This window comes from Natrix helvetica (genome assembly GCF_964273705.1).
Source record: "Natrix helvetica genome assembly, chromosome: 2".
Taxonomy (NCBI): domain Eukaryota; kingdom Metazoa; phylum Chordata; class Lepidosauria; order Squamata; family Natricidae; genus Natrix; species Natrix helvetica.
In genome coordinates, this window is record NC_138552.1 from 182,492,088 (window position 1) to 182,506,435 (window position 14,348).

At 36.7% G+C, this 14,348-nt stretch overlaps 1 protein-coding gene across 3 annotated transcripts in view; it reads left to right on the forward strand.

Annotated features, from left to right (window-relative positions):
• The window catches only part of GRIK2 (glutamate ionotropic receptor kainate type subunit 2), a 548,779-nt gene that overhangs the window by 262,310 nt on the left and 272,121 nt on the right, over positions 1 to 14,348 (forward strand). For all 3 annotated transcript variants that reach the window (XM_081945732.1, XM_081945731.1, XM_081945733.1), the window contains one exon: positions 2,712 to 2,885. In XM_081945732.1, the coding sequence (XP_081801858.1) occupies positions 2,712 to 2,885 (174 nt within the window). The remainder of the gene's footprint in view (positions 1 to 2,711; positions 2,886 to 14,348) is intronic.

Sequence of the window (14,348 nt, forward strand, 5' to 3'; positions counted from 1 at the left end):
TTGGCAAAAGAGCAAGGGAACAGCATAATAAGTAAACAAACTTCATTGAAGAAATAATACAATTAGCAAGGCACAAAACGTTCTATATCTAGCACTCAATCTTTTGGCCTAATTAAATATCCCCATTTACTTATTAGTCTTGAAAGAAAGTAAAGTTAGCGGGAGGACATAGATTTTCTTTCATTCCCCCCCCTCCCTCTGTTTTTCTTTTTCTTGGAAGAACTTCAGAAGTTGACAACTAAGGTAATTTGGGATGTGCCAGCCAGAAGATAGATATTTTGCTCAATGGAGCCATGTAACTTGTATCACTTTTGGCTCCTCTGCTTTATCAATTACTTCTTACCTGACACAGTAGAAGTCTTGTCCAATAAATTTTCCAGTCTAGCACTGCTTGGAAGTGTACTTTCTCATGATTGATTTGTAGTCTAATGTAATACCTCATTAATTCTCTCTGAACTGTTGTGCATATTTATTATAGTTTTGAGTAAACAGAAATGGGTTTAAATTGCATAATTACTTATGCAATTGTCCAAGATGGCTTGGAAGCAACCCAGGTTTAAAGAAACAGGGCTTTGAGTCATTATTGCAAGTAGCTTTGCACCTGGCCCATGTTCAACAAACCTAAATTAGGGGATTTTTGCCATTGCCATTAATGTCGTGCAATTCTTTTGCTTGTGGCATCTGAATCATTCTATTAGTTTTCTATGGAACAGGAGGGCATTTTTGTTATATTTTCAGTCTTATTTTTTTACCACAGTGTAGTTGACATAAATTGAATAGGTCTATAGGTGACCCAGTCCACTATAAAAAGTGGAGCCCCTTATATAAATCTTAACATTTAATAGCAATAGCACTTAGACTTATGTATCACTTCCTAGTGCTTTACAGCCCTCTCTAAGCAGTTTATAGAATCAGCATATTGCCACCAACAAATGATTGTTTGCTCAAACCAGACTTCCTTAAAATAGGAATGAAAGTGCAGCTTAATAATGAATATAACATAAAATGTACCATGTGGTACAGGCTCAGAAGAAACAAGTTGATGCTTTAATCAAACTGTGAAAAATGATATGATTATCTCTCATTCTAATTTGAAACATTAACTGTCTTTGCATTCTTGAATTATCAAAGTGCCCATTATATTGTACTAGCTCAACTTGAAAGGCTGACTAGGTCTCCTCCTACTCTCCCCCTCCTCCTCCTTTTTCTGTAATAGGCCAAAATAAAATAAAAGCTAAGAATACAGAATCCAATATCCAGTAAAAACTATTTGTGCCTAAAACTAAACGTATCTAGAGGTCAGTCAAGTCCGTAACTTCTGATTGTTGTTGCAGTGGCACAAATTTTGGCTGTTGATAATTCTTAATCCTGCTCATTAAAAAGGTAGCAGTATTTCCATGTAAGATAAATCTGGGCATGATAAAAGGGAAGATGGGATGGCTGATTAATATTGTGCCTTCTTCTCTTCCCCCATTGAATAAATTAATACCCTTGGGACAGGCTAAACCAGTTTTTGCCAGCCTGACACCTCCAAGCATGCCATCTTTTTTATATAAACATTCTGGAATAATATTCTTAACTCCACTGGAAAGAATTGGATTATTGAAAACAGACCTAGATTACCCCTAGATCTCCCCTGGATGGGAAAAATAGTGCATGAAATTTAACATTATCAATTGGTCAAGAAATGGAAATATTGAAAAAATCAGAATCCCTTCCCACTTGTCATCCTAGTCTGCCTTGGAGATTTGAGAGACAAATTTAGGAAAAGATGAACCTAGAGAAAACTGTAGTAGTTCATCTTAATCCTTATTCTGGAAAAGATTATCTTGGTCTTCTTTTCTTCATTGTATTGGTTCAATTCAACCATGCCAAAATGTTTCTGCAGGATTGTTTGCTTTCATGTTTTGGGGTCAATAGTGCAGGAACATGAGGGTGGCTTGTACAGGTTACACTGCCACAATTGCATTTAGAATTTGTGCTAATATTTCAAGTATGACCAACATACAGTAGCATAGCTTTGAATATGATTTCTAGTAGATGTGTTCATATTTACTCCTATTTTCCATGTTATGCATCGCAAGCTATTTAAACTTTCTGTTATTTCTCTTAAGCCGATTGTTAAGGGGAGCAGGAGAGAAATATTATAAATGCAGACAAGCCTGAAGTTAGTAATGATGACACCAAAATGACAACATATGTAGATGTTCTGTCATAAAATCTACTTTTTGATACTCGTATCATAAGATTTCAGTTTATAAGAGATGGAATTTATATCATGTCGCAAATTTCATCACATATTTGGCTTGTGTAAGTAAATAAGTAACACGTGCATTTACAGGTTTGAGTTTGTTTGGCTTAGGAACTTCCTTTTATTTCCTAATATACACATTGTGGCTCAGTGACTTTCCTTGACAATCTATAAATGCTCATGTTAATAGCTATGGAGTTTTATTATGACTTAGTGCATACTTGGAAACACCTTACAAGCATCACACATCTGTGATTTTCATTGGGCTTTATTATCAAATAATTTAATTCACAGCTGTATTTGGTATCACATATGGTTGTCAAATGCTTCAGAAAGTACACAAATGGTTAGATGTATTGTTTTGTTATCATTGTTATACATGAGAGGAGAAAATTGTTTGGAAATGGAGAAATTATGTATGGATGAAAGTACCTAAAAAATATCTTCTCCTTTTCTTTAGGACCTCTTTGCTCTTGATGTGGAGCCTTATCGGTATAGTGGAGTAAACATGACTGGTTTCAGGATTCTAAATACAGAAAATACCCAGGTGGTGTCCATAATTGAAAAGTGGTCCATGGAAAGGTTGCAAGCTCCTCCAAAACCCGATTCAGGTTTGCTGGATGGATTTATGACGGTATGAACACCAATTAACCTGCACTTGTCAAATATTTGATATGATTTCATATTTTTCTGTTGTGTATCTTGACTTGCCTAACTCTTCACTAAGATAGAGGTTCTCCTTTATGTCTCAGTTCTGGATTTTATCTCAATTTCTGGATCTGAAAAGTAAAGTATAACTCTCCACATTAATATTCCAACAAATGACTTGAACAGGTTGTTGAGGTTATGTACCTGACCTAATCATATACCCCAGCCATACATTATGAAAATTTGGAGCTCCCATGCTAACGCTAATGCTAAAATGAACCATCTTAAAAGGATCTCTATATTCATGCTTCTGGTTTGAGGTTGTGTTGATTAGTTACTGGACTTCCCTTTTCTAATGTTATGCAGCCATAATGGAATGGCAAATGATCAACATTCTTTCTATGAATCATGTATTGTTATGTATGAGACAAATATCTATAAGGGTTTCCTAAATCAATGAATCAATCAATAAACCAATCAATGTATTCCCAAACCCACAGAAACAGTACAGTGCATGTAATAGCTCTATAGGACAGCTAGAAAGAAAACAGTGCTACCAAATACATCACTTATACAGCAATTCATGAGTTGATGTGAAGCCTAAATGCTAAAATTAGATAGTCAGTGAGCATGCTCTGGCAACTCATCTATCTATCTATCTATCTATCTATCTATCTATCTATCTATCTATCTATCTATCTATCTATCTATCTATCATCATTATCTATCTATCTATCTATCTATCTATCTATCTATCTATCTATCTATCTATCATCTATCTATCTATCTATCTATCTATCTATCTATCTATCTATCCATCTATCTATCTATCTATCTGTATATATCTATATATCTATCTGCATGTGTGCATTGATGGCATTTCATCCATTGTGGATCAGGGATCAGATGTGGCTCAGTGCAAACAAAGAGACAGAGATCAGATCTCTCTTGATAAATGGACACACTTATTCAGCTGAAGAAAGATGAGACTTCTCATAAAAGAACCCTGAATGTAGTTTGAAGCAAGTCTATATAGATTTCTTATTTTTACTTAGTTACATACTGTAAGAGGAAGTCAGCATGCAGTAGATAAGGTATAGAAGTTATAAAAAATACTCATGTACATCTTCTGTGGTTTCGATCATACTGTATGTTTAACCCACAGGCTTGTCATTTAAATTACAATGCGATACAATAGCAGAGTTGGAAGGGACCTTGGAGGTCTTCTAGTCCAACCCCCTGCCTAGGCAGGAAACCCTATACCGTTTCAGAAAAATAGCTATCCAACATCTTCTTAAAGACTTCCAGTGTTGGGGCATTCACAACTTCTGGAGGCAAGCTGTTTCACTGATTAATTGTTCTGTCAGGAAATTTCTCCTCAGTTCTAAATTGCTTCTCTCCTTGATTAATTTCTACCCATTGCTTCTTGTTCTACCCTCAGGTGCCTTGGAGAATAGTTTGACTACCTCTTCTTTGTGGCAACCCCTGAGATATTGGAACACTGCTATCATGTCTCCCCTAGTCCTTCTTTTCATTAAACTAGACATACCCAGTTCCTGCAACCGTTCTTCATATGTTTTAGTCTCCAGTCCCCTAATCATCTTTGTTGCTCTTCTCTGCACTCTTTCTAGAGTCTCCACATCTTTTCTACATTGTGGCGACCAAAACTGAATGCAGTATTCCAAGTGTGGCCTTACCAAGGCATTATAAAGTGGTATTAACACTTCACGTGATCTTGATTCTATCCCTCTGTTTATATAGGCTAGAACTGTGTTGACTTTTTTGGCAGCTGCTGCACACTGCTGGCTCATATTTAAATGGTTGTCCACTGGGATTCCAAGATCCCTCTCACAGTTACTACTATTGAGCAAGGTACCACCTATACTGTACCTGTGCATTTCGTTTTTCTTGCCTAAATGTACAACCTTACTCTTTTCACCATTGAATTTCATTTTATTAGATAGTGCCCAATGTTCAAGTTTGTCAAGATCCTTCTGTATCTTTAGCCTGTCTTCTGGAGTGTTGGCTATTCCTGCCAGCTTGGTGTCATCTGCAAATTTGATGAGTTCCCCATTTATTCCCTCATCCAAATCATTGATGAAGATGTTGAAGAGTACTGGGCCTAAAACAGAGCCTTGGGGTACTCCACCGCATACCTCCCTCCATGTAGATGCAGTTCCATTGAGGACTACACGTTGAGTGCGGTTGGTCAGCCAGTTAGGAATCCATCTGGTGGTGATGCTGTCCAACCCACATTCTTCTACTTTATCTAGTAGTAGGTTATGGTCTACCTTGTCAAGTGCCTTACTGAAGTCCAAGTAAACTATATCGACATTCCTCTGGTCCACTAATTTTGTCACTTTGTCAAAGAATGCAATAAGATTAGTCTGGTATGATCTGTTTTTGACAAACCCATGTTGGCTTTTGGCTATTACTTTGTTTACTTCTAGGTGTTTGCTAATTCATTGCTTGATTATCTTTTCCAGAATCTTTCCTGGTATTGAGGTCAGGCTCATAGGTTTATAGTTTCCTGGATCTATTTTTTTTTTCCTTATTTGAAGATGGGAACCACACCAGCTCTTTTCCAGTCCTGTGGCAGTTCCCCGGTGCTCCAGGATCTCTGAAAGATATAGTTCAGTGGTTCTGAGATCTCATCTGCCAGTTCCTTCAGAACCCTGGTGATTTAAACTCATCTAGGGTAGACAGGTGCTCACTTACCATTTTCTTCCCTATTTCAACTTGTATTCCTAATCTGATTTTTGTGGTGCCTATGGAACTTTCCACAACCCTAAAGGCCCGCTAAGGTCTGAATTTTAATTCTGTCATTTCAACCTTTTTGACCAATTTTCATAATTATCAGAATACTGATCAACATTATGCCCTCTATTTGAGAATTTCAGCCTTCAACCTTTTTGATCAATTGTCATAATTATCAGAATCCTGTTCAACATCATATCCTCTGAGAATTTCATCCACTACAATCTTTACTATATCCTTTTATTTTTGTGTTGAGATTTTTATAATTGAACATTTGTGTTCGCAAAAAGAGCCAGGGAGGAGTTAGAATTTGCCAATACAAAATAAAGAGTTGTTGCTAGTACTCGACCGTTGTTGTTTTTTGTAATACACTGTGTTTATATTGTTGAGACATCTCATGTTCTCTTTTTTCATAATGGTACAAGACAATAGGAATCTCATTGAACTTCCCTGTGTCTGGAAAAGAAAGACCATTATTGGTAGTGGTAATACAGTCATTTGTCACTATATAAGTTCACAGAGCTTATGCATTTCTCTCCTGGCTTTATGTCAGCACTTTGGTCGAAAATAAAGGAAAAAAGAATTGGATTCATTTATGGAGTCTCATGGCTCAGTTAACCCCTTTAATTGGTTCCTGGGAGCTATCATTGGAGCCTGTCTATTCAGCCACAAAATAATGAATGTTTTGCGTTTTGTACTCAAGTAGGGTGCCAGTGGTGAAAGGCAAAACTTTTCAAGGAAACCTTATTATGTCTTTCTCTTAGTTATAGAGAGCATATTTCTGCAGTGGAAAGAATATTACAATTGTTGGAGGCTTGTTTCATGTTTTGCATTCCTTCATATGCACAGCTGTAGGTTGCTCTTGTATGAGAAACACTTCCTCAGTTGTATTTTGCATGTAAGGACAAAATTGGTCTTAGTAGTGATGGGACAGAGTCCATGTGTGATGTTTCAAGAGAGGAAATGGTCCATAAATATATTTAACCTGTAATTAAATAAATAAAATCTGATAGTGATGGAAGGGAATGTATGGGATGGAAAAAAGAGAGAGATATCATGGATTATATGCCATTTAGTTTATGGTCTATACCATGGTTCCCAACCTTTTTTTGGTCATGCCCCACCTAAGCATCTCTAAAACACTGATGCCCCCCCTCCCCCGTGACATACAATTCTTACTAATCGAAAAGTGAACTCCTACACATGGGGAGGAAGCCTAAGAGACCATTAACTTGGTTTAAACAAATTTAAACAAATTGTCCTAATTAAAAATCAAATCGCCCCCCTGTGGGGCATGACCCTGTCACTGTGTTAATTGGTTTGCCAGCTTGTGCTTATATTCTGAGTTATACAGCAGACTGAACTATTTCTTATCTGACAAATGATTTACTGCGCATGTCACATAATATGTCACACATTCCAACTTTACTTTCTTTTCTGATCTTCCGTTTGCCTGCCAAGAAGGTGGCAGACACACAGCTCTTGCCAAAATGTAGTTAATTGAGTTAGCACTTTTGTATTTTTATTTTCTTTTATATTAAAGTGTTTTTATTAGAATATGCTTCGGGTTTTATTTTGCTTGTCTTCAGAAGTATGCTACAAGGAAAGCCACGGTCCACACTTCATTAATTCAGGGTGAAAACTCCCCCCTGACAGACCCCACATTGGGAACCACTGGTTTTTACCCATCATTGAAGATTAAAATTATAAAGAGGGATAGAGATTTTTTTTTACTTATTTGGAAGCGCCTGACTTTTTCTTTTCTCTCTAGCGGAAGGAGTTAAATGAATATTAACTCAATGTTTAAATGTCCTCTAAGACCAAAATCAAGCTTGTTTAATTGCCATCTTAGATGCTTTGAATGAGTGAATGAATGAATGATTTAAGCATGCCATTATGATTCTTGGTGTGACCCAAAGAGGCTTAGAAGAATACAACATAACAATCTGATGTTGATAAACTCAGCATATGCCAGAAGTCATAACGTTCCCAGAGAGGTACATGTAAAATTTGTCAGGAGATCCACAAGGGATGAGGTGCTCGCGACCCAAAGGGAGAGACCATTGAAATACAAAGAGGAACAGGTCACCATTCTTAAACAGATCCCCCAAAAAATAAGAGAGAGAAGGAGGAAATTTTCCCCCTTATCAAAAAAATTATATAACATGGGGGTCTGGTTTAAATGGCTGTTACCAGAGGGGATGATGGTCTTCTGGGAGGGAAATAGGATCAGAATTAATACAATTCAAGAGGCGGAAGCCTTTATCAAAAAGAATCTTTCCCCCCCAGAGGAGGAATTTAGTGGGAGTAGGGAAAAAGACAGCAAGACGCAAGACAAGGAGGGGGTGGGGGGCGTTGAGGCCCCTCCAAGGGGCAGGGAAGAAGAAGCAATATCGAAAAGGCTTAGATCACAAAAATGAATGTATTTGGAATAATTGTAATTGTTGATACTACAAAAGTAACAGAGAAAAAATAGTAGAGCACATGTTTGATAATATTGGTTAAATTTGTTCTGATGCTTTCTTTTATATTTTAGTTCTAAGATTGTTAAATTTGTGAGTTTCTAGGGGAGATTTTCACCACCAGTATGGAAGCTGCAAATTTTTTTTTGTACACCCTATATATTTTAAAACCAATAAAAATTCTGCAACAACAACAAAAAAACAATTTGATGTTCACATGTGGTTTTTGGGTCAAAGATTACCCTTCCCAGTATAAAATGTGGTGAATGTGAGTCTTAGTAGAAGGAATGAATCTTTCATTTATTAAATTTATATAGACAATCATCTCAAGTACATGACTCAGGGCAACTAAGAAAAATGAAATAAAAACAATAAACAAAATTATAAATAACAGAAATGACTACAATATCACTAACAATCATTGCAGACAATACAGTCAGTTAATGGCTCACACACAACACCAGGACCCCAGACTTGGTAGAAAAACTGGATCCTTAAGACTCCATTCTGAAGCTTTACCATTTGAACCAATCTATAAATATAAAGCATGCTGTCAGTTCCGGCCAGCCCAGATGCCTGGAGCTGCCATTCAGGGGAGAAGACTGGGCCAGCTGCCAAGACTCACTGTTCCACCTTCACAAGCTGAAGAAACTCCTGCTAACAATCCATGATTAATTGCTGGGTGGTTTTCGTTCTGGGTCACAAGGTGATGGGTGTGCGCACGGGCAGGGTGTGGTTTATCTTAATTGCCAATGTAGCTATAAAAGGTGATGGGAAGCACAGGGTGGCAGCTCTGACAGTTTATTCATTGCCTTAGTGCTTTGTTGGTCAGTTCGTGCCGAAGGAAGAATACAAACTGCATTTACAAACCGTTTCTGTGTTTGGTTGGTTTCATTAACCCTTCGGAACCTGACACATGTTTTCAAAACAGAGGGGATGATTTTATAAAGGAGGACAATTTCATGTCATAAAGAGCTTAGTGATGCCTTAATTGTTTTGGATGGAGTGTCTCAGTGAAGAGAAGTAAAAGTTTATGAGACAAATGAATGTCTCATAAATGTTAGCAGGGTTTATAGTAAACATGGAGCTCAGTCTTTCTGAATGGGGCAAGGTGGCAGCATGAAACATCAAATTCCTTGAGAAAATTACTTTAATGTATTTCTTAGTAGACTGAGCATTGCAGCTACAGAGATCTGTTCTTTCTAGGGATGAAGGAAGAGAAGAGAATACCAAAAAAATCTTATTTTGTTTAAATGTGAAAAGATAAATGTCTTGAGTTTGGTTGCTTTTCTATTAGGAGGATCTTGCTATTTAATTTTGGTACAATGACATTTTAAAACCTTTGTACGAGGTATTCTAGCAACACAAATTGATTTTGCACTGGAAAGGAAAGCTTTCCAATGAACTGGTTCACATTTGGGCCATGTGTATGGAACACTGTAGTTCGAGAATTGGTCAATAAAAATATGTCACAAATATTGTTACTAACACTTTATGTTTAACGTTAGAAATAACAAAAACCCTTTGACCTTTCAGTTCATACACTTTTGAATGAAAAAAAATGTACTGATTTTTTAATTCATCCCTGACTTTATTCTGGTTTAGAAAACCTGTTCACCATATAATTGTTAATAGGTGTAAAAAAAATAGTCGCTTCTTACATATTTCTAGGGACACAGTGGCTAAGACGCTGAGCTTGTCAATCAGAAAGGTCAGCAGTTCAGCAGTTTGAATACCTAGTGCCACGTAACGGAGCTCCCATTACTTGTCCCAGCTTCTGCCAACCTAGCAGTTCAAGATCATGTAAAAATGCAAGTAGAAAAGTAGGGACTATCTTCGGTGAGAAGGTAACAGCGTTCTGTGCACCTTTGGCATTTAGTCATGCTGGCTACATGACCACAGAGATGTGTTTGGACAGTGCTGGCTCTTAGGCTTTGAAATGGAGATGAGCACCGCCCCCTAGAGTCGAGAATGACTAGCACATGTGTGCGAGGGGAAACCTTTACTATATATTTCTATAAGCAGCCTAACATTTAAACATTTTCCACTACAAAAAAAGTACTCCTGTCTAGAGTGAATTCTTTGCATGCTTGCATATAAGTAAAAAAAAGCCACCACTGCTACACTTGTGAGAGTTCCTGTTATAATTCTGCTCTTGAGTATTGAAAGCTTGATGGAATTTATGTAATTTCTTAAATACTCTTCATGTCTTTGTTCCACAAACTATTGTAGTACCATACAAATTGTTCTCCAGCCTACCTCACATCATGCCTTAGAGATTAATTAGCCAATGTTAATATGGTACTTAGAAAATATGAAGTACTGCATCTTTATTAACATAGAAATCAAAGATATTGCCATGTTGCTTAGCTATATTTAAGTTTCATACTATAACCAGAAAAGATTTATAGGTTAAAAAGGAAGTTATTTACTCAGTAGAAGGGATTTCTGCAAAACTTTCAATGAAGAATTTTCTGTGAAATTAAAAATAGCTTTCAGATAGTAAATTTGAAGAAAGAATTGTCATTATTTGTAAGATCCAAAATCTAGTTTCACGTATAAAATAATATTTTATTTCTCAACCATTGGTCAGCTCTAAGGAATGTTGATCTTTCTGTCTTTGTGGCTCCGTATCCCTGGTGCTCTATTTCTGAGACTGACTAAGATGACCATGTCTGGTATCTCCTACACAAACACAGCTTGTAGACACTAAATGCCAAATCTAGCTAGACTCTTAAAACAAGTAAAGCAATTCTTCATTCTTATCTAAAGTGGCCAGGACAGCATTCTCCTAATCATCTTCCTCTTTCCATTGCACACCTCCTTCTACTCTCAGACTCTGGCAGTCATGTTCTCTGCCTCTTCTCCATGTCCCCATCATTTCCTGCTTTTTCATTCTCCCGCTTTCTGATGCTCAGGCATAATACTTATCATCATAACAAGCCACCTCTTCTGTAGCCTTCCAGTTCAGGATGAAGCTCTCCTTCTTCTTGTTCTTGCATTTTAACTCATGCCTTTCCTATCATAGGATTCAGCCTTTCTTCTCCCTGTTTGCTCCTGATCAGTGACCCAAATCTAATCTGCTTTTATTGTCTCCAGCTCAAGATTCTTCAGCTTCAGCCACCTGTCCAGCACAGGTACCAAGCTTCTTACAACCATTGTTGCTGTTGTTACAATTTCTAAAGAGGAGGTTTCAGGAGAAATATATACATTGATACTATGAATGTGCATTTATGAGTGCTTACCTAGGTGCTGTTTGTGTGCATGCATATGAATGTTTATATATGTATAGTGTGTGTGTGTGTGTGTGTGTGTATGTATGTATGTGTTAGAAATTGATTGGGAAATTCAGATTCAAGTTCCTATTTCCTGTGATTCCTTCAAGTTCCTATGGTTTGGGCCTAACCTACCCCACAGTATTATAGTGGGGTTAAAATAAAGGAAACTTCATATCAGCTACCTTGACATTTTAGAGAAAATATGTACATGTAAATGCATTAAAAAAAAGTAAGTAAGTAAGTAAGTAAGTAAGTAAGTACGTAAGTACGTACGTACGTACGTACGTAAGTAAGTAAATAAATAAATAAATAAATAAATAAATAAATAAATAAATAAATAAATAAATAAATAAATAAATAAATAAATAAATAAATAAATAAATAAATAAATAAATAAATTGTTCCAGAACACATGAAATAAAACACTAGCTATCTTTTTAAAAAAGTCAAATTCCAGTTTAGTCCTGCTCTTGGCTACTGGTATTTTATATGCTATTTCTTTTCTTTTTTATTGTAAAATTTTATTGGTTTTTACAAATGTTTTAAGGAAAAGGGTAAATAGGTATAGAAAATTTTGACAGCTACATCATGCAGCAGATAGAAATCCCCCCAAATCTTACAACTTTTACAAAAAAGAAGAAAAAAACATCAAAATTTGAATAAACATTGGCAGCTTTTGATTTTACATTCTATCATCAATATATTCAATCATCTTTTGTATCACTTCCAACAATTACATTATAACAACAATTGCAATAGTGTTTCAACTCATTTTTGTGACCTGAGTCTTCTCAATGTTGCATCCTGCCCCCTGTCTGCTGGCAGAGCCGCAGCCCCTCCCTCCTTCATATCTTGTGTACTGTCCCCTGTTTCGTCAAGGAGGGCACTATGTTTTTTAATGAAGGCCTCCGCCTCCACAACTGTGTTGGTTCTAATTCTACTCCATTTCTTATCCAAATAACTTCTCAGTTGGTTAAAGTAAAATCTTGGGATTTGGTTGTATGACTGCTGAACCTTTGTGATTGTCCACAATAATTTGCCTCTTAAATACATTTCAGGTACATCTTCAGTTGGCTGAAAACTTTAAATTTCAGATTCTTGAATCTGTATAAAAGATAAGTACAACAACAACAACAATAAAGTTTTATTATAATTTTAGGTAAGATAACACTACATAGAATACACATGCCTAACATGTTTGAGAAGACTAAAAAGTAGTCATAAAATAAAATAAAATGTTAACAATATAATTAATATGGTAATGATAACATAAGTACCAGTGGCAATTGCCAAGAGTAGCACTAATTGTCAGTTATTGTTGGGATGAACATAATAGCGGCATAAAATTAGGAAACTGAAACATCAAGAATCCTGGTCAGATAGCAGTAAAGATAAGCACTGTATTTTCTACCACAGAAGTTCTTTAAAATGGGATAGATGAATGTTTTCCAAGACTCCCTGTTAACAGGGCAAGGAAGGAGCAACATCAGCTCTTCTCATCTGACTAAACCTTGCACTCCACAGAACAATATAATTGTGAAGTGGTCTGCCTCACATATAATTGAGAGGAGAAAAATGCTGTGGTGCAACATTAAAACTTCATAAATGCTAAAGAAAACCAAAAGGGTCACAATTCTATCTTTAGATTATTTGCTCAGTAGGTTTCAGAAAGCATTCTTTATTTACACAAGGACATTTAGGAACTCTTAATGTGTTTTGTAAGTGGAATTATTCATTGCCCTATCAAAGGTCAGCCTTTTACTGTCTATCACGGAATGGTATCTATTGCAAGTACACTGTCACTCCAAACATTGTTTATGTAAAGGAAATTCAGAACAATGCTTGCAAATATAAATTATTATTACTATCTGCATCTACTTAATTGGAACATGTGAATCAAGAAAGTTGTTTCAATTTCCTATCGCCTAGGAAACTGATTTATCTTAATGATACCAGTGGCTGATTATTTGAAAAAAAAAACATTAGCATAAAAACCTGTTTAATGGGTGGGTATCTAGCTAGTGCCAATTAATTAAATGCCACATACCCAGGTGTTTGTTGGCATAAAGTTGTGACTTCTGGACACATGGAAAGAAACCAACTCAAACGTACAGTAGATTATTTTTTAATGAACAGTTCATCTGCCTCACTCAAGCAAAAAGAGCTTTTAATGGGAGAGCCAATTTTAATTAAAGATGGACAATAATGTGCTTCAAAAATGTCATGCAATGTATTTAACACCTGGTCAGAAATGGAAGCTGTAATCACCATTGTATTTAGGTGATTCCATTCCCTGTTATTTGTTATTTTTGCCTTAAAAATCTGATTGTGTGGTGTAAAAATGAGGCCACAGCTGAAGTTTTGAATAAGTTACTTTGTTCTCTCTCCCTCCCTCCCTTTCTTTCCCTCTCCCTCTTTCTCTCCATGTGATCAATAGAAATAGGTGTTCTAATGTTGAGAGACTCTCAAGCTTGTTCTCATCTGATATGTCTGTGGTGGCTCTCAACATTCTCTCCTTTATGTTTGGAGATAGATCCAGTGGTGGAATTCAAATTATTTTACTATCGGTTCTGTGGGTGGGGATTTGTGGGCAGGAATTTGTGGGCATGGCAGGGGAAGGATACTGCAAGTTCCCGATTCCCTCCCCACTCCTGGGGGAAGGTTACTGCAAAATCCCCATTCCCTCCCCACTCCACTAATCTGCTTTCCAGCTCCATCCTCCTGTTCAAGGCAAGAAAACAAGATAGCTGGGAGGCAGGGAGGCAGCCAGGGGTGGGGGGTGGGACAGCCTATTTGCCAGTTTTCCAAACTACTCAAAATTTCCGCCATTGGTTCTTCAGAAACTGTCAGAACTGGCTGAATACCACCTTGGATAGATCCATAAATTATCTATTCACAAAAACGACTTTCTGCCTGCATATCTCCTTGTCAGAATGTATGTGTTCTGCTCAG